This window comes from Callospermophilus lateralis, chromosome 11 (genome assembly GCF_048772815.1).
Source record: "Callospermophilus lateralis isolate mCalLat2 chromosome 11, mCalLat2.hap1, whole genome shotgun sequence".
Classification (NCBI taxonomy): Eukaryota; Metazoa; Chordata; class Mammalia; order Rodentia; family Sciuridae; genus Callospermophilus; species Callospermophilus lateralis.
In genome coordinates, this window is record NC_135315.1 from 1,927,336 (window position 1) to 1,953,711 (window position 26,376).

The 26,376-nt window shown below is 49.2% G+C and overlaps 1 protein-coding gene across 1 annotated transcript in view; it reads right to left on the minus strand.

The window, feature by feature from the left end:
• Nucleotides 1-26,376, minus strand: part of Rptor (regulatory associated protein of MTOR complex 1) — a 337,753-nt gene that overhangs the window by 160,139 nt on the left and 151,238 nt on the right. The window contains exons 5-6 of the mRNA XM_076869269.2: nt 12,850-12,996; nt 748-923 (exon numbers count right to left, since the gene is read on the minus strand). Of these exons, the coding sequence (XP_076725384.2) occupies nt 748-923; nt 12,850-12,996 (323 nt within the window). The remainder of the gene's footprint in view (nt 1-747; nt 924-12,849; nt 12,997-26,376) is intronic.

Genomic DNA, 26,376 nt, shown 5'->3' on the forward strand with positions numbered 1-26,376 from the left:
TGGGGGACAGTGGCTGCATGCAAGCTTTTCATCAAAACAGAAAGGATTTGTCAAAGAAAGGCACAGAGGCACAAGGACCACAAGTTTTAGGCCAGACTGGGCAAGACTTTTTCTCAAAGCAAAATGAAAAAAAGGGCTGGGAGTGCGGCTCAGTGGTCAGGCCCTTGCCCAGCATGTATGAGGCCCTGGGTTCCACGCCACACCACCCCCACAACAGAAGAGGGCAGGATGGCCTGGGCAGGAAGTTGGATTGTCAGCAGCACACACACAGCCCTCCGTAAGCACTGCCAGAGACATGGGTCTCAAGGACAAGCTCACCCATCTGGGTAATTCCCAGAATATTCCCCAGTGTTCTGGACTCTAAGAATTGTGGTGGGAAACAGGCTGTGGCCTTCTTCTTTACTGATGAGAATACTGGAGATTATACTTGGACAAGAAATGAAATGAATTCTTTTTCATAATAGCCTTTTCTCCCCAAACGCAAGGTGGTTACCAGAACTACCTACCGATCTGATGGCAACAGTGCTTCTACACTTTAAAACATGTGCACAAGGTGTTCTTAGAAATTGCAAAGTAGCCAGCTGCATGTGACCTGATCCAGAGGGAGAAGCACCTTCCACTCACAAGCATCTACCTGGAGTCCTGTGAGTCAAGGGAGACTAGCATGCTCCTGCTGTATTGCCTCAGGAGACCTGGGCTGCAGCCTCAGACCCTGTGACTTGGGACCCGGCCCCAGCAGGCTCTTACCAGCGCAGAGCGATCTTGATGGGAGTGGTGAGGCAGGATGTGAACAGGTCCGCAGGAAGGTCGGGGATCATGGGCAGAAGCTCGTTGGCCTCACAGGCTGCCAGCTGAATGCAGTTTTTCATTGACGGGGGCAAAGGCATCTGGGCAAGCGGGTGGTTTGGGTTAATTGCAGCTACCTATGGGGAACACAAGGAAAAGAGAGCGGCTTAGCTGACACACTTTGGGGAAGGTGGGCATGGGATGAAGAGGAAGAGTGGATCACTAAGGACTTAAGTTTTGGGTTTTTACTCCAAGTCCATCTGAGGAGGCATTAATGTTGAGCTCTCTCCTGGAGAATGAAGGCAGGGCCGGGAAGTGTCCACATCACTCCCCAGGACCTTCCGGTGGCAGAACATCACTCTGCCCTGCTAAATCCTTTTTCCTTTATGGTTGTGCTTTTCCTTTGTTCATTCTTTTCTTCCCTCTGGAACTAGGTGTGGAAGGGACCCAGGGCCTGTGCATGTGAGGCAAGCACTCTTCACCCCAGGCTTGGTATTCCAGGCCCCTTTTGATTCCATTATTACTTCAGTGTCCAGGCATACTTTGCCAGGTCTGTTCTGGTGTCCTATTTACTTTAAACATTCCACCATTCATCCACTGCAACCTTATTTTGGTGTGGTGACTGGTGCAGGAAGTTGTTGAGAACGTATGATATCAACACCAAGAGCAGAAGTCAAGGCCACGCCTGTGGCCTCCCGGCCAAGAGACTGAACCACAGGTGCAGGTGCACTCCATGCCTGCATGGCAGGGGGCTGTATCAAGAGTACCGCTTTCCTACTTCCACCCATTTCTTAAATGTTCTACAACAGGCATGATTTTGTAACCAGGGAGAAAGGTATTGGGTTTTCTAAATTCAAAAATGTTAAGTCCGTTCAAAGAAGGATAGTAACACCAGCTTGATATTTACCTGGACAGGATTTAAAGTGGCAAAGGCCCAGGAGAGGCTGCACCACACCTCGGTTCCCAGAGAAAAGGCTATATAGGCTAATTGATGCACACTCTAAGAATGCCACAAAATCTCACTGTTGACTTAAAATCTAATCAAGTGTGTGAATCTTTAAGTAATGCAGCACATTCAAATGTTTTTAAAACAGGACAGAACTGCCAGGCAGATGTCCTCCACACTGCTGAAGCCAGCGAGAGCACGCCGCCACCAGCAAAGCAGCGGCCCTCACATGAGCACGGCGCCACACACATTCCCCTTCCTCAGCCTCATACAGTGCATGCTTGTGACAACATCTGAATCCACCAAGTTTTAATGTCATTTCAGAAATAACGAAGTTCACAAGAATTCATGGCGTTTTGGCCAATAATATTTATTAAGCATGATGCACGAGGGACTGGGCAGATGTTACTCTGCTGCTCCTGAGAATAACTGTGAAGAGAGCTGTCGAGTTCCACGACCAAAACACTCAGGGTCACACCAGGTGAACTGGGCTCACGAAATAATCACACAAGAGACAGAGAACACCTTTTTCTTCAGGTCCTGTGACGGCTCCTCTGATCTTAGGGGACTGTGGAAAGAGAGAGAGAGAAAGAGAGAGAGAGAGAGAGAGAGAGAGAGAGAGAGAGCGCACACACACATGATGGACTCCTTTTATTGGGGAGAAGCCATTCAAATGAGGCAAAGGGTCAGTTTGGGGGGGTGGCTGAGTCTAGCTTCCTGATGTCTGCTGTCAGCAGGTTGACTGACATCTAGGAAGGCCACACTCAAAGGCAGAGCAAGAGAAGGGGACACACAAAGGGAGTTTCCATGGAACATTCTATCCCAAACAGGGCAAAGGGGTAGGATAACAAAAGAACAGGTGAGTGTAGCTCTACCCCAGGGTGTGCCTACTCAGTGGGGGAGAAGACCGAGTCCCCAGTCATGGCACCGATGGCACTACCGCGCCAGACTGCAGTGGTCCTTCAGATCCCTGGTGCATCAGGACTGGAAGGCGTGGTCTCAGTGTGGCTCTCCACAGAGCACAATGTCAGAGCTGCTTCATCCAAGAAAGTCTCCAGCTCGGGAGGCATGGCAGTGAGCCACGGTGAGTCTGAGAACCTGGGTGCACCAAGGTCTGGGGGCAAGGGGGTTCCAGGTGACCCTGATGCCTCCCCAGCACTGCCACCGTGTCCAGCTGGGGACAGGCCACAGGGTAGAGGCAAACCAAGAAGACACGGGAAGACTGCACTAGTTCCTGAAGAGAGTACTGCATTATCTCTAGTTGGCCTGAAATGCGGTGTCTGAACATAACAAGACATAACACACACCCAGATGGCGCCCGACAGGGCTGGGCACAGTGAAGAGCTATGTGTGTGGTGCCCCAGTAACCCAGCCATCTCAAACCTGGAAAATGAAAGAAAGAAAGTGCAAGAAAGTGCTCTTTCCAATACAGACTGACTTATTTACCACATGGTCCAGCAACAGGGTCCAGAGAATCGTGTTACAGAATGCTGCTCATTCAGCTTCCGGAGCTTTGAAGGAGCTTGTTCTTCAAGTGAGTTCTTGGGCTTACGGCATAAATACCACAGGACATGATGACATTCCTGTTTTGGATAGCAGCAGACCTCTGAGAAGGACAGGAACTGAGCATCCACAAGGACGCTAAATACTAAGGAGGGTGCAACAGGTTGGGGAGGCAGGGTTTTTAATCACGATGGCCACACATTTGTTTCCTGAGTTGTAAAGAACACTTATGCTCCTTAAATTATTAATAACTAATAAGTCCCTCTAGTTCCACAGTTCCTAATATTTCTCAAATACTTTTCACACAGAGTATCTCATTGGCTTTTCCCAGCATCCTCATGAGGTTACATTTAATCTCCATTTGAAAGATCTTCAATGAGGAAATGTGGAGGCCGCAAGAAATGATACAAGTGTCTAACAGGTTGGTCAGCACGAGCGCCAGAGTGCCACCATGCTGCTGCTGGCTTTAGGGCTCCTCTGTGTCATGTTACCATCTGGACCCTCTAGAGCCCACGCAAGTACCTGGGACTCCAAGACTCCAAAGAGCACACCCGGCACCCGTATGTCACACAAACGAAGCTGCATTAGTGGGACAAAGGCAGAGGCCATGGCACACACATCTGGGCTGGTGGCAAGGGGCGACACCAGAGTGGGCTCCAGAAAGGCTAGGCCCAGCAGGACACGGGTAGGCCTGGAGTGAAAGACAGTCCTGAATGCGTCTTTCTGGAACTGCTGGCCTATGGCATTATTCTAGCAAGGCTACTAATCGCCACTCGGCATGGGATATGCAAAGATGGCTGATCGATGATTTTTGGTCATCGGAAAATGACTTTAAGTGGGAAGGAGCAACCGCTTTTCCAGACACCAGATTCAAGAGTCTTGCTTTCCTTTCCTGGAGGCAAGGATCTTCACAGCAGAAATCGGATGCTTTCCCAGTCTCGGCTTTCCTTCCTCCACTCAGGCTCCTTGTTAACCTTCTGAATGGGGCTGGGAACGAACACCAGGTCCTCCGGCCATGACTTCCGCCATGGCTGCCTGACTGCAACACAGCACTGAGATCTAGTTCCCTGAAGAGATGAAGCGGACCTTTCTACCCGGCTAGCTGCAGAGCACAGGACCACACGGAGGTGCTGCAGCCACCGCAGACAGACCTGTATGGCGTGAAGAGGGAGAAGCGTCCTTAGGGGGAAGACACCTGTGTCCCATCTGGCTGAGAGGAGAAGCTCCCATGTTCAGATGCTGGGGTTAGGTGTATCCACCTTAGTGTGTAGCTCACGGTCCACTGGTATTTGGTCCAATGCCAAGGAAAGTATCCAGGACACTATGGACACTCTGGATACTGAATGAGGATATGAGACCATTAGACACAAAACATCTTCATCCCAAATACATTGACAAAAAAAAAATGAGCTTCCCAGTTCAAAATGGCCAATCAAGAGATAAGCTCAGGATGCCCAACCACTTAGAAGATCCTTGCAGAATGCGGGTGTGTGATCCAGGGAGGGCAGACCTTGTGATGCAGGGGATACCCTGCATGGCACACACAGGACCGGCCTCAGACTCCACGGCCTCTGTTCGCCTTGCTCAGTGGGTCGCATTCCATCACCCTGGCACACCCTGGGCTGTGCGGAGCACAGGACAGCTCTATCTCGAGGCCATCAGAGCCAGTGGCATCTTTCTGAGAACATCTTAACATTCAAGGCAAAGGGCTCTACCAAGAACACTACTTTTCAGTCTTGCTTCCCCAGAGGTACAGAGGAATCTCATTTCCACAGTCTGTTCAATTCCTGTACTATTCTAGTTTTGCATTTATCTAAGACACTGACCCTCTAATTGACACGATTCCTTGCAGACAGGCCTGTGTGCCAGACTCACTACCTGTAAAGGCAGCTAGCTCAGAAATGGATGCTCCACCACACCAGAGCCTCTGGGCTGAGCAGCACGTGCACCATTAAGCTTCTCCAGGAAACTGAAAGCCAAGAACAACAATAATCTCATCCTCATGAGCCCAGAGCCTTCTGGAGCACTTGGGAAGTGTCCAGAACAATACGCTAATGGATTTGCAACAGTGGGACCAAGGACATCATCTGCTGCACCATCCACACATAGGAGCGAGCAGCAAAGCTGCTCAGGGTCACAAGACATGGCCACAGGCCACAGGCTGCCGCAGAGCCTGCATTTCTCCTGTCCAAATCAGACACTGACACTGAGTTGCTCCTGTCTCCTAACGGACATCTTCAGGAGGTAATGAAGGCAGAAATAACTTCAGAAGACTGACATGGATTTCTTTAAAAAAAAAAATAAATAAAAAAAAATAAAATATATATATATATATATATATATATATATATATATATATATATTTTTTTTTTTTTAGTTTTAGGTGGACACAATATCTTTATTTTTTATTTTTATGTGGTGTTGAGGATCGAACCCAGCCCCCCCAGCATGCCAGGTGAGCGTACTACCGCTTGAGTCACATCTCCAGCCCTGACGTGGATTTCTGAAATCAGCATCTTGGCAATACTTTAGTTATTTTTTAACAGCGACTTTTGTTCTCAATTCAACAATAGCCAGTTATTCGGGGCACGTCTGAAAGTTCAAAGAGATGAGCTCAGGATGCTCCTGCTGCTGGCCCGGTGTGTGACAGACACTGCACCAAAATGCAGATGCCCAACTACAGTGGTCCTTTTAATACATAACACATGCCACTGTATAAATAAAGCTTTCAACAACAACTTAAAAATCAAGTGGCACCTACTCTTGGGAACTGTGAGAGGCTGCCAGGAGAGCAGAGGGTGGCTTCTGGTGGATGATGACTCCATGCGCTGCCTTTCAAAGGCCAGGTAGAGCCCACTGGCAAGTGTCACCATCATCCTGGGTTCACCCCAGTGAACTGTCTACTACTATAAGGCCATTCAGCTGCTGGCAACACAACAGCTTCTAAATGCTCATGACTATTCACAACTCAGTGGAGGTGGTTAATTAAAATCAGAACAAACTCCACTCCTGACTGCTCTTACCCTGAGTCAACAACTAAGAAGCTTAGTGTTCCATAGCCCTGTTTGTCAGGAAGAGGCTCTGGAAGGCACCACAGTCTTCTTGCACTGTGAGGTGCCAGCTAGTCAGGGTGAAGGGTACTGCCAGGGCTCCCGCCCTAATCTAAAGCCTGGGTACATCAGCAATGAAGCCCCTCTCTCCTGGGTGAGAGCTGGGAGGTTTCTGTGCTACATGTTCATGGTCTGAAAGTTACAATCAGAAAATTCCTTTTCAGAGAGCCCTGAAGCTGGGTTTGCACCAGCAAGAGAGGGTGCTCACTAGGGGACAGGCCAGCCTCTGGATCACACAGGCGGAGCCAGTGGTGCTGTTGAAGACCTGCTCTAGGACTGTGCACACATGGTCCAGGTGGGTGCAGGACGCACTATGAGGTGCTGTGGACTGCCCCATCTCAAGCAGCTTGGTACCCTGGCCTTTCCTTGCACTCCACCTTCTCTCTCAAAAGCCCTTCCTATCCATACACAGGTCTTTTCTGTTATAAGATTCAGAGCAGATGTCACCTTGTGAGGACCAAGCCTCCCTTGGTCCTCACAGCTTCTCTGTCTGCTCACTGGAAATCTGAGAGAGCCCCTGGCCACCCCATCCAGGGCATGGTGCCTGTGTGCTGAGATAAACCAAAGGGGCATCCCCTCCTGCCAGGCAAGGACGCTCTTGGGGGCAAGGGCCACCTCTCCTTGCCTGGGATCATGCTCGACATGCACTAACACATGAGTCTGTTTCTTGCATTTCTGAGTTGATCAGCTTGTTTCAACCGCATGGAAGCATGCTGTCCATCGCCCACTATGTCTCTGCCAAGTTAACAAAATGAGTCCAGTCATGGAGTCCTGGCTGCTTCAGAGAGTAACGGGAGCACAGGACGTTTCCATTTCTATTAGCCAGTGGAAGGGAGAAGCCTGGACGACTTCCACAGCCAGCATGAAGGCACCTGTTCCCCAGGTTCTCAAGCCCAGCTGAAGACCAGATCCAGCCCCGTGCTCTGGCTCCACCTCTGAGACTGCAACCAGGGAGGGGCAAGCTGGATGCAGCAGGCACATGTTACCGCACAGCATGAAACACATGTGAAAGCGGCATGTGTGGAGGTTACATGAGTAGGAGTACATGCTTGTGCTGAAGTGTTACATGTGAACTACTGTTTGTGTTTATACATGTGGTGTGTGAGTGTGCGTGTAGTATGTTTTTACGTGTGTGTGCACACCTGTGCCTCCTGGGCTGGCTGTCTGTCTTCACCTCCTTCCGGCTGTGGACTCTGCCTCAGGTACCACCTCCCCTCCTGATGACCACTGACCACGCTCCTCCACATTCCCCTCATGTCCTGGCTCCTGCTCCCTCTCACACCAACTTCAGGACCACACCCGCTCCCCGCTCTGCCAGAGTACAGCTGGCCCTGGGTGTCACCACGCGTCCATTTCCCATTCCCTCTAGTAGCCTCACAGCCATTCGTGATCCCCACCTGCGCTGGAAAGCCCAGGCCAAGCCTCTGGGCCCACCCTGTACAGCAGGCCCACCTCAGCCCTCGCCTCGCATTTCTCGGCACCCACACACATCCTGGAGAAATCGGATAACTCAAAAAAGTGGAGGACATCTTTTTTAAAACCAAAATATCAATACTACTAAAAATTAAAGAAGAGAATGAGGATATCACATAACCCTCACTTCCCTACTGCCCACAAATGACCACCTGGGGCACGAGAAGAGCAAGAGCGGAGGGTGTGAAAACAGGGCTTCCACGGCGGAGCCAGGAGAGTCTGGAGTTCAGCAGGCCCTGCCCTGTAAACCCAGCCAACTGGGAAGCGCACCCCTAGTGGGTGACTAGGACGAACATGGCTCTCAGAACCTCAGGCAGGCCTTGCGAGGCGGCAGTGCTAACTGCATAGCAGTCACCGTCCCGGCATAGTCCCACGGCAACGCAGTGCAGAGCAGCCGCGAACTGAACACCAAGGCCTCAGTAAGGGATACGGTGCCTCCCGAGGAGATCGCACACCGCAGGAACTCTCATCAGGATCACTAGTTGTGAAGAGTAGCAAGGAGGAGACTGCGTCACCTGTCGGCTCACACCCAGGATGTCCAAGAGGACGACAGGCTGCAGAGTCCAGCCTGAGCCTGCCAGGAAGACCAGCAACCATCAGCGCTCTTGAGCTGCAGGCTGGACCCTGGATGAGCATTAGACAGCGTCCGAATGCGTCCCACAGAACGCAGAGTGTGTGGGGGCCACACGAGGAGAGCCGAGCTGTGGGTGCAAGAGAGTCCTGACTGGCCAGCCCAAGTGCAGTGAAAGGCTCTTCCACAGCAGGGTTCGGTTCTCTGCAGAACTTCCCCAGGCCCTGCAGGGCCACCTCCAGGAGCTATCCACACTTCAGTCCTAGACCCAATGAGGATGGTGGTGCTCGGGACGGGGTCTGACCGGGGCAGAGCTGTGCTCACTCCATCTGTGTGAAGAAAGGCACCGTGGTCCTCTGCTACTAGCCAACCTCCTCACTTGCCTCCAACAGCAGAGAGGGACACCTTGCGCAGACTCAACACTAGCTGCCCAGCTGTCTCCTGTGGATGTGAGGGGACAGCCCCAGGAGCTCCCTATGGAAGCAGAAGTGACAAGGACTTGGAAGACCACTCAGGGAGGGCGGCTTGCCCTCCCCCCAGCCTTCCTCTGTGGCTTACAGACCAACACTTCACGCCTGAGAAAGGCTGCAGGAAGGCTCTCGACTCTCTTCCCCTCCAGCCCCTCCACACACTCCTCTGGTGCAGGCGGCAGTAGCACCTTTGGATTCTTGGACACAGCTATAATGAGGGCAGCTGGCAGGTTTTTACACATTCCCAGAAATATCAAGAGTACAACAGTTTTACGGGTGAAACAGCCCAAATGTCCATGTATACCCCATTAATAATGTATAGAGATGAAAGCTTACACGCCCCATGTGGCGGCCATTCCTCACCAGGTAATCTAGGGCCAGTGCCAACTTTATTCCCTTTTCTACCCTGCTACCTGGGGGACCAGGTGCAGACAAGGAGGTCTAGAAGAAAGCCTACATTCACCTTCTCACAAAGGAGGCAGTTGGGGCCAACACTGGCTTCCCCACTCCTTTCCACCACACACAGATGAAATGCCTGGAGCCGAGGTGGGCAGGGGGTAGCAAAGGGGTGAGAGCATCAAATGGAGAAGGATGTGGAGCAGAAGGTGCTGCAGTCTGGTCCACGAGGCACTGCTGAACAAGTCACTCGTGTGCCTCAGAGATGCTATTAGTGAAAGAGGCAAACTGCTGTTGAAAACCAATAGTGTGTTTTTCACTGCTTTCAGCTGAAGGCTGTTCCAAGGCACATGCTTGGGCCTGAAGGAGTCTGCTATCACTCCTTTCTAGGCTGGAACTTGAGGATGTGCCCTGGAAGAATAAAGGAGAGCATCAGAAAGAGGAAGTCATGTGTCCAGAGCACAGTGGATGTATCCAGGAGAGCAGGACAGCAGCGAGGGCAGGCTGTGAACAGCCATTGGTGGTGGTGGCCACAGCAGCAAAGGTCTGGGACACAGGGACCTTGAGGAAGGCATGTTTCAAGATTTGATGCTACCCTTGAAAAGCTGGAGATGCAGGATGTGTTAAAGATCTGTAATTCTGGAGAGTCCATCCCCAGGAACGCAACTCCTATAAAATTGGGAATTGCGGCACCTTGTCCAGCCACTCACTCCACAGACGTCTGCGTGGACACGAGCAGTCACCAGTTTCCAAGCACCAGGCACAGAGAGTTTGATGACAGCCAGAGAACAGAAAGTGATTACAAAAGAAAGAGCACAGAAGACGAGAGCTGGAAAGATGAGGCAAAGGAAAGCAAGAGGCCTGGAAAGCAAAAGACATGAGTTACTGCTAATGCAAACAGGAGGGAGCGCTGAGGGCGAGGAGCACTCGGCGCCCTCAGAGCCCAAACGCAGTGCTATCCTGGGCGGCAGGGGAAACAGGAAGGGAGACTGATGACACACTAAGTATGCTTTTGCTGAGTCTTCACTACCAGAATCCAGCCCCATCTCTCCAGTGCTCAGAGGCAAGTCCCTGGTGGCCCCTGAGTCGGTGTGTCACGGCAGATGCCCGTGGTAGCCTAAAACAGGGGATGAGGAACAGTAAGTAGTGTGCTGTGCTACCTCAGCCATGGGGAGAAGGGCTGGCAGTGGCGCCCTGTAGCAACAGAGCCCAGCCAGAGTGATGGGGCCAGGCTCTGGGGCTAGGGCCTACTTTTCCATTATAAATAAACCTTCTGCACCATTTGATTTGTTTTAAACCATGGCATATACTAATTTGGTAAAAATGCTTACTTACAAAAGATTATTGAAAAGCAAAGAGACTTGAAGATTTTAATTTTTAAATGACAAAATAATATGACATGATGAAAAATATAAGGAAGATTCCTGAGTGACAGGTAGGAACTTTCTGTGTTGAAGTCGCAGCTGTGTGCAGGTAGACCCGGCGTGCTTCATGCCAGTGTTCCTGCAGGGAGGGGTACCCGGCACGGCCACCCACAGTCCCGGGACAAGCATGGTGCCCCCAGCAGGACAGAGGCTAGAAATCAGCCCTGAAGACTGATGCCACTCTTATTTGGGTGTGTGCTAATTTATTTCTCAGAGGCTTTCTGGTCCAACTAACCTTTTTCTTGCATTATATTAACCAATTTTTATCCTCCTCATCCCCTTTTATGCACAGGTAGATCCCCACGCAATCTAGGCTGCCACAAAGACAGAAAGCACAGGGAAGTGCGTCTCTCTCATCCTGGTACAAACCAGGAGAACAGCAGCAGGACTCTGTGGTTTCTACACACTGACACAAACCACTCACTTGCCAATTTCGCTCAGGTCACATGTTACACAACAAAAAGTATTAAAATATATTGTAAATTGACAAAGAAATCGGCTAGCTGCAGAGGATAAGAATGTCCCTCACAAGCCATGTGGGATCGCTGTTTCTACAGCAGATGGTAAAAGGACTAAAACAAACGCGACGATGTTAGCTGGGAGCCAGATTCATCACTTCAATCTCCACTGTTTCTGAAGAGACAAACTGAACGATGGCCATTACTGGCAAGTGTGACAGAGACACTCAGACTGACCCACACTTGCCACCCCAGTGGACCTGTTATTCCTTTTGATCTACTTCATGAAGGATGAGGCGACTAAATAAAACTTTCCAAAAAAGACACATGCAAACCTTTTTGCCGCACGCAATGAGGTGAATAGCATCTTAGGCTGATTAATCCTGGCAACATATAGGACACACACAGACACCCCATGTGCTGCAAGCAGAGTTTTGCTGGGCCAAGCCAACAAGGTGCGCCTTCTGCAGCACGGGGTGGGGTCTGTGCTCCACCGCTCAATCAGCTGCCCTTCCCTTAGCCACTCCACCACTCAGACATGGAATGCAGAAATCAGCCAGGATTCTTTGGCATATTTATTGATATATTACAAATGCAAAAAAACAAAAATCGTTTTTGCTATGTTTATTACTTGATGTCAGCAGATGCACATGGCCTCTTAGTGCTTTGGGTGTTTCTGTATCGCCCACCCCTGGGTAAACACAGACAAGATGCCTGAGAATAGGGTAAAAATTTGGTGAAAGGAAACTTGATCTTTCCCTTCTCTTTTTACAGAATGCAAAACAAACAAAGAAGCCAGCAAACAAACCTGTGGCTCCCGGTTCAATTTTCAAGGATAAAGGGCATTATATTTAACAGTCACTCCTATGCAATGCTCTGCCTGAGGACTTCATTTACACACATAAAATATTAAACTGCAGACATGTTAACTTAGAGTTCTACCAAATAGAATTTCAAATTTTGTTGCTGAATCTCTCAGCATTATCCTCTGATGAAATGTGAAAAACATAACAATACGTTAAAATTGAATGGATCCAAAAAGTCTTGAGGAAACATACCAAAGGCTGTTTTTTGTTCCTGGATGCAGAATTTCCTGCACTGCAACCAATCAGAATTCGTGACGACCTGGCGGCTGAGGGCTATTTTATTCTGACACTCCTGCTTGGGTAATGGGATAGAAGCCTCTTAATTGAAACAGCCTCTTCGGCTTCTCTTTAGGATCCACCATTTAATTCAAGTGTCAAATATTAATTAAAACAATCAGAACAAATATCACTCCATTAGCCCAGCACCACACAGGCTCTCCAGCCCCTCCATAGGAGCTACCAGTGGAAGCTATTTGGGTTTCAACCAGTTAGCTTGGTGGGTTTGGTTTAAAGGGAAAATAAGTTGGACAATAACAAAGACAGAGCAGCAATAAGACTGAAACTGAAGAGATGGGTCCATTTCTCCAAAATCAGAAGCATCTGTGTACCATCTTGATGGTATCTTAGAGGTGAAGACTGCTACAGCACAAATGGGCTCTATTAATGTTATTGCTTAATTACTGCTTCAATTAGAAATGAGGCCAAGTAGAAAGAAAGATAGCCCATCCACATATGCCACCCACAGCCCCAGTTCTGGAGCCCTCAGCTCTAGAACACCACCTGATTCAAAGATGCCCAACATTACCAGCTTTCCACCAGCCACACCCTGGGCGGGAGAGCCCTCACCTCCAGCTCCTGCTCCCTCTGCAGAGCAAACTGCTTGAAGGACTTGACGATCAGGCCAGCGTTGGAGCAGTCATAGACAAAAATAGACGGGCTGCCCATCCAGGTTTGCAGGTCATATATAGACAGAGGGATATACTGAGTGTAGTTCTGAAAAACAAAGAAAGAGCACTGGTTAGATGTGCGTCCCCAGCTCTCGGGCTGCTGCCAGCTCCTGTGCGACACAGAAGGCACAACAGGCTGCGCCAGCTGGTGGGCAGACTTTCCCCTGTAACCATTCATACCAAACAACAGGTGACAGCAGACCAGACTCCTCCAGACTCCACAAGGGCACTGACTCCAGCAATGCCAAGGGCTGGGCAGCTGTCCACATCTGCAACCCTACTGCTGCTCTGTAGGTCCCTGCCCTAAGCTGCTTGCTGAACCTTAGGAGATGTGCTCATGCCCGCCACATCCCTCCATGTGTCCCCCAGGCACCATTCAATGTGCAGGACGTGTGTGTGTGCCGCCATGCACCACGCTGCAGCTGGCCCTTTCTCTCTGCAGCTGCCCTCTGCTCCCGTCACATACATCTCCGGTGTGAAAAGGGAAGTCTGAGGAGCTGTATGATTTCACTGAGGCCCAAAAGCATTTCAGCCTCTTGGTGACTTCCTCAAAGGGACACAGTGGGTTTGGCCCTGCACTTTCATTCCCAAATCACAGAAGTGATAACCTATGAACACTAATTGGCTAAGTGAGACCCTGTTGCCAGACACTGCAGTGTCCCCTGGAGAGGTCTGTGACACTGTACGCACAGAGGGGAATGCCTCATCTCACTGAAGAAGCAGGACGTGCACCTTAGTGGCATCGTAGGGCAGTGCTTCTCGCCGAGTGCCTTCACTTGCCTGCCTTTCTTGGACCTCAATAGCGTCTGTGACAAAGCTTTGGCAGAAATAAAATTCTACACACTTAAAGGCGAGTTTTCTTCCCAGGAGCTGAGCATAAATATGGCTTCTGATGCTACCTACAGGGTTGTTCATGGCTTGACAGGAAGGCCAGGCAAGGCCTGGGGAAATGTGACCAGGAGGTAGCCCCAGAAGCTGCCCAAATGTGCAGAAAGCACCAGGTGTGCAGTAGCTCCCCAACAGGAGGACAACATGAGCCACCAACAGAGGCCGGCTGCTCACAGTTCACAGTGCTGCACTCTGTAGGAGAACACCTGGGAATGTCTTCTCTAAATAAACTCTCCCTGAAGGGGTCTAGAGACGCCCACCTTCCCGTGAGAAATCTACACCGTCAACACAGACCATCAAAACACCCGTGAGGTTCTTCATTTAATGGAACTTTTTTATTTTTATTTATTTTTATTTTTTTTATTGGTTATTCAAAACATTACAAAGATTGCAGAATCACATCGGTTACATATCCACATTTTTACATAATGCCATAATAGTAACTGTTGTATTCTGCTACCTTTCCTATCCTCTACTATCCCCCCTCCCCTCCCCTCCCATCTTCTCTCTCTACCCCATCTACTGTAATTCATTTTTCTCCTTATTTTTTTTCCCTTCCCCCTCAAATTCTCTTATATGTAATTTTGTATATCAATGAGGGTCTCCTTCCATTTCCATGCAATTTCCCTTTTCTCTCCCTTTCCCTCCCATCTCATGACTCTATTTAATGTTAATCTTTTCCTCCTGCTCTTCCTCCCTGCACTGTTCTTGGTTGCTCTCATTATATCAAAGAAGACATTTGGCATTTGTTTTTCCCTCCAAATTCCATGATTTTGTCATTTTTTAGTGCTGCGTAGTACTCCATTGTGTATAAATGCTACACTTTTTATCCATTCATCTATTGAGGGGCATCGGGGTTGATTCCACAGTCTAGCTATTGTGAATTGTGCTGCTATGAACATCGATATGGCAGTATCCCTGTAGTACGCTCTTTTAAGGTCTTCAGGGAAGAGTCCGAGAAGGGCAATAGCTGGGTCAAATGGTAGTTCCACTCCCAGCTTTCCCAGGAATCTCCATACTGCTTTCCATATTGGCCGCACCAATTGGCAGTCCCACTAGCAATGTACAAGAGTACCCTTTTCCCCACATCCTCGCCAGCACTTGTTGTTTGACTTCATAATGGCTGCCAATCTTACTGGAGTGAAATGGTATCTTGCATTTCTCTGACTGCTAGAGATGGTGAGCATTTTTTCATGTACTTGTTGATTGATTGTATGTCCTCCTCTGAGAATTGTCTGTTCAGGTCTTTGGCCCATTTGTTGATTGGGTTATTTGTTTTCTTATTGTTTAATTTTTTGAGTTCTTTGTATATTCTGGATATTAGGGCTCTATCTGAAGTGTGAGGAGTAAACATTTGTTCCCATGATGTAGGCTCCCTGTTTACCTCTCTTATTGTTTCTCTTGCTGAGAAAAAAATTTTTAGTTTAATTAAGTCCCATTTGTTGATTCTAGTTATTAACTCTTGTGCTATGGGTGACCTATTAAGGAATTTGGAGCCCGACCCCACAATATGTAGATTGGAGCCAACCTTTTCTTCTATCAGACGCATAGTCTCTGATTTGATATCAAGGTCCTTGATCCATTTTGAGTTAACTTTTGTGCATGGCGAGAGAAGGGGATTCAGTTTCATTTTGTTGCATATGGATTTCTAGTTTTCCCAGCACCATTTGTTGAAGATGCTATCCTTCCTCCATTGCATGCTTTTAGCCCCTTTATCAAATATAAGATAGTTGTAATTTTGTGGATTGGTCTCTGTGTCCTCTATTCTATACCATTGGTCCACCCGCCTGTTCTGGTACCAGTACCATGCTGTTTTTGTTACTATTGCTTTGTAGTACAGTTTGAAATCTGGTATCGCTACACCTCCTGATTCACACTTCCTGCTTAGAATTGCTTGCTATTCTGGGTCTTTTATTTTTCCATATGAATCATTTAATGGAACTTGACAAGCTGATTCTAAAGTGAGTGCAGAAGAGAAATGCACAAGATTAGGAAAAAAGCTTTAATAAAGAATAATGAATAGAGACTTGCACCACCGATATTAAACAGACTATAAATGTATGGTGTTTACAGGCTGGCACCAGCGAGGGTGAGACAAACAAGTCAACAGAAGAGAAGGCCCAGAAACAGACACACATACATAACTGTAACGAGGGTGGCATATTAAATCAGCACAGGAAGAGCAAACAATTCAATGAGTGATGCCAGTAAGTCGAGTGGTGGGATACTGCCATTTCTAACTCACCCCAGGTGGGTTAGAGACCAACTGAAAAAACAAAGGTTTTTACTTATTTTGGTGTAAGAAAAACATTCTTAAACAAGTTTAAAAAAATAAAAGTCTTAAAGAAAAAGACCAACAGATACAATAAGATAAAAATTATATAATCCTGAGAAAAACACATACCAATGACTGGCAATTACAGAAGAAAATGGTCACAGAAGTGAGAGAATTTATATCTGGAAGGTGTGCACAGATGCTGCTGCTGCAGATCAACAAAGCCAAGACAACAGCAAAGGCCAAACCCTCAGGCAAAGACCCAACAGGCAGCTCACACAAGAAAGAGTCCACCACGACCAGCAGTGTCATGCTGCTGGGCGACCACGGAAGTGCAAACTACAGTTACAGTCTGTTAGTCCATCCTATTCTACGTGTTCTCATACAGTAAGCCAGAAAGAAAAGGACAAATGATATCGCACGGTGAAAAGCATCTGCTGAACAGGGCGTGAAGCTTTTCTGGAAGCCAGTTTTGCAGCACTGATAAAAGTTTTAAGTGGACTTTGATTTGACCTCTTCTGTGCTCCGCCCCGCAGGAGCACTAGTGTACACACACATACTTCCTCCTACAGGGATGATGGCGTGTGTACCTGATGCCACTGTGACAGACACTGCTATCTGGTGTCTGTTTTCTCCCTCTGCTTTACCAAGAATCTTAGTTGAACACGTTGTTCAGATTCCTTTGCAGCTAAATCCATCCGAGTGACCAAATTTTCAGCAATGGCACATGACCCAAAGTGAAATGCCCACATTTTATACCCTCAAAGCCCCCACTCTGCTGGGATGTGGACGTGGGGAGCCAATACTGACCTTGAAAAGGACCACAGCTAAGGGCCAGGAGAGCTGGGAGTGGGAGAACCTGGCCCCAAACAGTCTACAGGAGCTGTAACTGGGAAACACATCAAATTCTACTTTACATCTCAAAGAGAATCCCCTAATAGAGTGGCTGAACCTGGAGCCCACCCTGGATCCCAGCATATCCAATACAAGGAACCAACAGGTCCTCAGGGAGTGGGGCACCTGCAGTCTCAGCTACTGGGAGTCAGAGGGAGGAGGACCCTGGGGATAGGAGCTTGAGGGCAGCCTGAGAGGTATAGAGACTTTGTTTCAAATAAAAAAGGATCAATAGGCAAAGTAGGGTCCATACATCCATATGGGAAATACTATGCCACATTATAGACTGAGGTTATTTTCATAAGCACTCACATGGAAAGACATCAGAGGCTTATTTAAAATGTAAGTCTTAGAACATCATAGATTGTCACATGGGCTCATGCTGTATAAAGGATAAGAGGAGCCATGAATGTAAAGCACCAAGCTGCCACCGCCTGAGCCCACTTCATGCCGTGGAATGCAGCAAGGGGTCACAGATGGGCTACAAGATTGAACACTAAACCAACACGGGCCGTTCCTGGGGGAGGTCAAGCCTCCCGTTGTACCTCTGTGATGCCAGAGCTCCAAGGCTCAGAGGGAGGGCAGGGCAGCCACAGCTCTCAGCAACAGCCCTCCCGCCCTCCCCTCTTAGGGCCCAAGGCTATAGTTCCTGCAAATGGGAGGACATTAGCAAGCACCACATCAGACAGGCTCTGAACCAGCCAGCAGGACGTGTTAAGGTCTCCCTGGGTTGGGGCCAAGATACACCCTCCAAATGGGCAGGGCCCCTACACTACAGGAGAAAGATGGCGCCCGCATCCTGGAGAGGGCACATTTGTCTCTGCTGAAAACTGCGCTGTTCATGCACCTCCCATGAAGTTTCAGGACCAGGAAGATTTTGAACACAGCTCACCCTCTGGGTCCTGACCCTGCTGGCAGCAGTGCCATCCCTGCAACTGTAGTGATGTGAGAGATGCTGTCATTGTCACTGCCTTCCAGGTGAAAGTGCACAGGTCCCACAGGTAGGAAAGAATGAAACAAAAGAAGCCTATTTTTTAATTTTGCCAGAATCTAGGCACAAAGTTAATCAAGGCAACTCATTAATGAAATACTGATACATTAGGAAGACCATTCATGACTGTCTTTTCATCCTCCGTAATCCACTGGCAGCTGAATATGGGCTCCAGGTGGATCCCACTGCCCAGTGGCACCTGGGCTGCAGCCACCGACTTTCCACTTGGGCTTTGGCCTCATGACTTGAAACGTGAGGGTCTTCTGTCACATCCCACCACCAGAATGCCCCACAGAGGGCTAAACAGATGCCTGCATGGTGTGTGGTAGCCCAGAAGGAAAAGCTTCTGTGGCCACTTCCTGGACAGCATCTCTTTCCTGCGGCACTGTGGAGGGCCATATAACTCTGTGGGGTGTGTGCTGTGTGCTGCACCTGGTCCAGCAGCAACCCTCGGCTTTACACACCTCAAGCCAGAGCCACCTACTCCCTGCCCAGTATGATAGTCAAAAAGGTCTCCAGATGGTGCCGAATGTCTCCTGAGGAGAAATTCTGCCTGGATAGGAACTGGTACCCAGGAAGAGAGACAATTTCATTTAATACTTGAGCTGCATGGTAAGTTTAGAAAGACTGCCTCACTTTGGAAGTTGATACCCCTCAGGGAGTATGAAATCAACTCCATTAAATTGCAGTAAGGAAAATGACCTTTGAGAGCTACTGCTTATCAGAACAGGAGCCTGTGGGCCTCACTTCCCACCTCGGGATGGTCCTGGGTAGTCTGTCAAGCTCCAGGCCAGAGTTATGGACTTACAAACCAGCAAAGGGCAGTGGCGAGTTAAAGCCCCAGCTCTGCAGGAGGAGCCTGCAGGGGCAGGCGTGAGCAGAGGAAACACATCTGCAGCCAACTGTCTCTCTGTCCATGGACTCTTCCTGTGGCATGAACTGTCCCATGCAGACAAGCCTGAGCATACAAAGCCCTGCGCACGTTGAAGGCCTGCTTCTACCCCCACGCCCCCCCAAAAAAAAACTGAAAGCGCAGAGAATTTCTAATCAAAGCTTCTTTCCTTTCTCTTGAAAACCATATTAAAGCCATTTTTTTATTTCAAACAAAGAAATAGAAATGGGTTTTAGATAATTTATTCATTAAAATCCACTTTATCTGTCAGGTTATATTAAACATCAGAAGAAAAAAAAGCCCACTTGCTTCATCAGACAGCCACTGCAGACCCTGCCAACCACAAACATAGCCGTTCCACAAAGGCCCAGCCAGTACCACCTCCCTCATAGGCGGACGCCTCCTGACCGCGGCTGGGCCAGCTGCTTCTGTGAGCCCGGAGCCTCATGCACTGCCACAGCCTATGGGTTTGTGGTGAAGGGAGATGCTGGGTTCTGGCTTAGAGATGCAATGTGAGAGTTCCCTTCCTTTAAAGTACAGAGTAGAAGACAAAAGGTAAGCTGCCTCATATGCCTGGCTTTTGCAAAAAGATGGTCACAAGAGGGCATAGCCTGTCACCAACAAGGCACCCTGAAGGAAGGGCCAGGCAGAACATTAAGAGGACAAGGTATGGAGAAGGTGGCGGTGAAGTCTGTGGCCTGTGGGTGAACAGGCCAGGGCAGCACGGCAGCACCCAAGCTGCACCCTGGTGCACCCTGCAGCAGCAGCCACTGTGTGGGAAGGGGGCCTGGCCCATGGAGGGTTGGCCACAGGAATGCAACTGTCCTACAGTCCCTGGAGTACTGCTTTGGGACATGTACTTGTCATACCTGGGCTGCAGGACAGACGGCCAAGCTGGCAACACAGGTCCCCAGGTGGCTCACCTAGCTGCACACCATCCCACCTGACAATCAACTACAGTGGTGTTTTCCTAAACATAAATAAAACACCAAGTATATCAGAAGTGGCTACTGCAAAAAAGGGGGCATTAACATGCCCTTGTCGGCCCTGTATGACTTCAACAGGAAACGACAGGACAACAGTAGATTCCCGTCACCAGCCGCAGCCTGGGCTGAATTTTGCCTTCCCTCCTTTCCACCTTGGCTCCCTGGTCTCCCAGAAGGTCATGTGCCTCCAATGTGCCCAGTCAAAGGTACATTCTCTGACCGGAATTGATCTTGGGGTATTTTCCCATTTCTCATACTTTACTAGTTTAAACTCTATTTCTTCTTTGGTCTCTCTCCAAACCCCCTCCCATCTACAAACTTAAGCTTCTTCCTCCCAATACAAAACACTATTTGTGGCCATTCCTGCTTCAAGGCGTCACATAACAGCCTCCTCATAACGCTGTTTATTTTTTAATTACAAAAGTCTCGTTACAGAGAAAACTAGAAAAAATATAAGCTTCTCAACAGCATCCCCAAATCCTTGAGATTAGCCTATTCCAGTCCTTATTTCTTGCCTATCATCTGACCACAGAATTAAGATTCTATACTGCAGTCATGTGAAGACACATGAATGTGCATGTCACAGGTTGGTCCTTGTATGTCCATGCTCCTGATCTGCCCACAAGAAGGCCTACCAATACTGCCACGTCAGTGGCAATGAGCACACCAAGAACCCACATAGGGTTTGCTAAGCACCAATCCAACGAGACCCAGAATCCTTGAAATGTCTGGTGCCAGAGTGGATTGTAGGGAAAATACTAGAGGCCCTGGAGCACTGTGTAGGGCCAGAGAAAAAGTATTCAAAGAATTACAGAGACATAGCAAAAGGACACAGGTGATAGTCTAAAGGGGTTCACACCGGCTACATGTGGGACAACCTGAGAAAAGGTGTGTGTGTGGCGGGGGGGGTTTAAAATTGACACCAGGGCCAATCCAGAAGAGCTATCCATACCCAAGCTGGAACAATTTGAATGTAATAAAAAATGATAATATTGGATTATAACTCAAAGATAAAACAAATATTCATCAGTCCACAGTAACATTTATAATTAAGTAAATAAGTAATAGGAGGAAGAAGGACTCTCTCATAGGTGAGCATTCTAGTTCAGACCTGAGGAAGAGCAGGGGAGCAGAATGTCTCCATGAGAACAGGAGGGCAGGAATACGCTCAATGCTGTACCTCCCCAGTCACCTGACAGAGGAGAAAACAGCAGCCTGTAGTTGGGAAACTGCAGCACCCTCTTAGCCAAGTCATCAGAGTGGCCTGACAGCAGTGAGAGCACTACCACCCATACCAAAGCAGTGCACTAAGGGAGAGCTCCATCAGAGTCATTCTGTCCAAAACTCCTAACTGCAGTCTAACCACAAGAAGATACAGACGAGCCTGAGCTGTGGGGCCGCCTCCAGACACCTGAGCAGGACTCTTCCAGGTGCTAACCTGTGACAGGTATAACTGAACATCTGTTGCACACTGGGGAAGACTGAAGCAGGTGACTCAAACAATGTGGGGTCCTGGAAGGATCCCAGGACAGAAAAGGATTACTGTGTGAAATCTGGTGTCACCGAGCAGCCTGTAGTCTAGGCAACAGGACTGCAATGACGTCCATTTCCTCAGTCAGTCACTGCATGAGGTCATTAAGACACCCCAGGGAAGCTGGGTGAAGGTTCAAGAGCTCGGCACTGTACCTGCAAATCTCCTATATGCCAAAAATTATTTCAAATAGCAAACATGAAAAATTTAAATCAAGTGTCAATTTCAACCACTCTCTAGAAATGACTGAAAGCAGAGGCAAATCTCCAAACACTTACCAATGGCCTCCTTGGCATCCCTGGCCCATTTGACATCTGTCAAGTACCTGCCCTCAGCCTGCACCCCTCCCCTGCACCCCCACTGCCTCCAACAACTCCTCGCTGCTTCCTTCCTTAGGAACCTTCCCTCCGACCTGCTCCTCAAAAACTGGCCAGCAGCAGCCGGCTCTTACTGCTCATGTGTACTGCAGGACAATCAAATGCAGGGCTACTGCTTTCAAACCTGCCTATTTTCTTCAACTTTTGTGTTGCTGTAACCAAAATCCCAAAATGAACAACCTGGAAAGAGGAAAGCTTATTTGTGGCTCGGGTTTCTGAGGCCTTAGTCCATGGACGGCCCACTCTACTGCTCTGGGCCTGAGGTGGCAGCAGAGGAGGGGGCAGCAGAGGAAAGCTGCTCAGCTCATGGCGGGGTCGGGAAGCAGAGAGAGGGGAAGGAGCCACAGGGAACAAGTACTCTTCCAGGGCAGGACCTCCTCTAGCCACGTTTACCTGCTAGTTATTGTGGCTTTTGTCCCGGTGGCTTAAACACTCAGACCTTTTACCCACCCAGGGACGCCAATTGCCGGGTTGCATGCGACTAAAACACTCAGGGGTCACTCCAGGGGAACTGGGCTAACTGGGCTGTGCAAAATAACCACACAAGAGACAGAAATACCTTTTTTCTTTAGGGGTGCTGTGATGGCTCCTCTGACCTTAAGGGCCCCGGCAGAAAGAGAGAGAGAGAGCCCACACGTGCTGACCCCTATTATTGAGGAGAAGTTATTCAAATGAGGCAAGGGGTCAGGTTTCGGGGGGTTGAGTCTAGCTTCCTGATGTCTGCTGTCAGCAGGTTGACTGACATCTAGGAAGGCCACCCCAAAGGCAGAGTAAGAGAAGGGGACACACAAAAGGTACTTCCATGGAACATTCTATCCCAAACAGGGCAAGGGGCAATATTACAAAGGAACAGGTGAGCACAGCTCCACCCATGGGGATGTAGGAAGGCACAGCCATGCATGAAGACACAGTCACTGGAGCCCTAGAAGACCGGGGCTATCCAGCTGCATGACCGCCGGATGCCACACGGCTCAGCAGGAGAGTCAGACCCAGTCACGCGCTAGTTTGCCTCCCACAAGTTACCTCCCATACTAGGATGGACTGATCAGGTCATGGCTCTCACAGTCCCATGACCTCACCTCTGAACATTCCTGCATTAACAGGAGTTTCTGGGGGATGTCTCACGTCCAATCAGTAACTGCCTAACCCCTGCAGTTACAAACCCTCAGGGCAGCTGCCACTCTCTGCAGAGGTGGTCACTTTTCATTCTCTTGCCCTAAAACAGCTTAAATTTAAAGTCTGAGAAAAAAAATAAAATAAACGTGACTTGGTCTTTTGATCTTGATGGTGATGATGACATTGCCACACAACATTTCCCGTGCCCACAAAAACGTTATATGAGTTCTACGGAAACTGTGTTTTCCACGCATCATGACCCTATCATTGCCCATTCTACAAAGGAAGGGCCCAAGGGTCAGAAAGACCTAGCAAGTTGCCCAGAGGAACTGAGGTCAGAGTGGCACCACGTGGGCTGTTGACCTCAGCGGTGCACTCCCAGCTACAGGTGACCATCTGCCATTCACCCACCTCACCAACTTCCTCCATGCCTTCTGCCCCAACGTGGCTGGCTGTAACTCCGGCCAACTCCTCATGCAGCCCTTCATTTGTCCTGTAATAAGCCCAGAACTGGAACAGATAGGGCCATGCAGTATCCTGGTCATGGGGTGCTCCAGTCTGGTTGGGGACTGCAGGGCAGGTCAGCAACATGATCAGGACAAAGCAAGGAGTAAGGACTCCTGGGGCCCATGTAGGCCTGGCCAGGGCAGGAAGGTGGTCTAGGGGTGGAAGTGGTATCTGAGCGAGGTTCTGAGGAAGGTGTCGGCGTCCAAGAGGGGAGGGGAGTCTAGGAGCGAGACTTGTATTTACGTTCCTGGTTTATTTCACTCAACACAATGTCCTCCGTTCCATCTATGTTGTGCATGACAAAAATTTCAGTCTGGGGCAATATATCTTCCGTGGCCTTTGCACGTCTCCTTACCTGAGGCTACACAGGAAAGACCTCTGCCTTTTCCAACAGGTCCCATCAACGGGTGGCCATCCAACAGTTCCTCCAAGCCCCCAGAAGGCGGCTCAGTGATCTGAACTCACAGAGGCTTTCCCGTGCCCACGCGCAGAGCTAAGGGCAGGGAAACCAGATTCCTGACTCATAGGGGATGGGAAGACTGAAAGGGACCAGCAGGAAACAGACCCATCTTCAATGTAGGAACACCGTGACTGCAGGGTCAGGGGTCCTTGGCAACCACCGGAACGGCAGGGCCCAGGCCTTGGGCATCGTCAGTTTGGAGGTTTTCCAAATGGTGACAGTGCTGCCAGAAAATGCCGAGTTTGGGGCCACACAAGGCCCTGTCCATCTGCACAATCCTAACCCTAACCACACAATGTACTCCGGAAACTGACTGCTGAGGTCAATAAAAAAGACAAAATCATATATACCAACCTTGAGTGTTGAAGGAAGATTCGGCACTCTTTAAAGCGCCCTTTTTTTCAACACAGCACGCTGAGTGGCCCGGCCCCACGAGCTCCAGGTTCCACGCTGACTCTTCCTTGGGCTAAGTGGCAGCAGTCCTCCCACTGTGGCTCTCAACCAGCCTACACGGAGGTGGCCTCAGCGGGTCTGCGTCCAGGCCACCCCCAGCTGAGAACCCCCCAACCAACTCCTCCTTCCACGTTTCCCTAAGCACTGCGTTCCCCAGGACAGCCACAGACCACAGGCACTTCTTTTGCCCTTCTTCCTATCTCTTCTTTGAACCCCGCTTTAGTGCAAAAATGTAGGTTTTTTTTTTTGTAATGGAAATAAAACTAGAAATATCCCACTGCCCACCACTAGAAGAATGGCTCCGTAAGTTGTGGCACACCCCCAGGGGAATCCTCGCCTGAGGGTCTTTGTGATGGGAAATTAATGAGAGCAGCGCATCACAGCGTGGACCACAGCATGGACCATGTGAGCTGAGCTGGAAAAGGAAGCTGTGCTAGACGTGAGTCATCTGCACAACACAGCAGCAAGCAGAACTCACCAGTGCATGGCAAATTTATTTTTTTTAAAGCACAAAATTAAATATTACACATTTAAGAGTAAGGCTCATCCAAGGAATGGGCTTATGAAGAGGTCAAATCCAGCCCAGAATCAATGTTCAAGTCCTACTCATGGGCCAGGGGTTCACAGGATGCCAGGTCCTTAACTGCTCTAAAGTCTGGACCTGGAAGGCCTCCAGAGGCCCATGTGTTAAAGGCCTGCTCCCCAGAGTGGTGCTACCGGGACGTGATGGGAGTCTTCAAGAGGTGGGTCCAGTGGGAGGTTTGAGGACCTTGGAGGCAAGGGAGCCCTGGGACCCTGTCTCTTCCTCTCTTTCATTCCCAGCCACAAGGTGAACAGGCCTCCTCTGCCACTCGCTCCACCTTGATGCATGGTGCCCACAAAACACTACATGCTGAGATAACAGGATAATCTGTTAAGGAATGAACCCCCAAAACTGTGAGCCAAAAGAAATCTTCTTTTTGAGTTGATTGTCTCAGCTCTCCTTACAGTAACAAGCTCACACTAGCCTACACATGACACACACAGCCTTCTGTGCACGTACACACATAAGCACACGTGTGAGAACTAAATACACACAGCGGGGTCCATTCTAGGTACTCTTTAAAACTGCACACACCTTGCAGGCTGCAGCCACTCTCAGGGAACCAGAAGAAGAGCTGGGCTACCTCCAGCTTTTCCTGTATACGGAGGAAAATTTCTAGTTATATAACTAATAATTCCTAGAACAACAATGCTACAGTAAATGTATTACAAAATAAGCATGCATAATAAAACATAGTATTTAAAATGAAATGTGAATCACAACTCAGTGTCCAAATGCCTAACTCACACTCATTAGCACCCAACGTGCACATTCACTTCCTGCCTCGGAAGTGATGAGTTTGGTGCCCTTCATCAGCTGCTGCCAGCCCATCCCCCACCAGTGACATGCTGTGCATCAGTAATATAAGCCACCATGAGAGCCGAGCTTAGAGGAAAATTCATTCTAAGCACCAAGATGAATTCCCCACTGCATGGCTAGGAACCCTTCAGCAGGGAAGGTAAGCCCATGGAGCTACCCCAGCCAGGGGCGGGGCCTCTGCACAAACTAACAGGAGTGGAGAAGCAACCTGCCTACCCTGAGCAGGGATGCCACTCCTAGAGAAAGCTAACTGGTGCACACGATTAATGTTTAGAATCACACACCCAGCCCGCACGGTGGCTCATGCCTGTAGTCCCAGCTGCTTGGGAGGCTGAGGCAGAAGAATTTTAAGTTCAAAGCCAGTCCAGGCAACTTAGTGAGACCCTTAGCAACTCAGCCAGACCCTGTCTCTAAATAAAACAGAAAAAAGGGCTGGGGATGTGGGTCAGTGGTTGAATACCTCTGGGTTCAATCCCTGGTACAAAATAACAAAAACAAAAAAACCCATACATCCATATGTTCAAAGAACTGACACCTGGGGATGATGACTCCCAATCTAGTCAGCAGCTGCCACTGGAAAAAAGGGCAGAAGGGAGTCCCGAGGGAGCCGACAGGGCCCACTCTGGGTCATGCGGTACTTCGTGAGCTGGACAG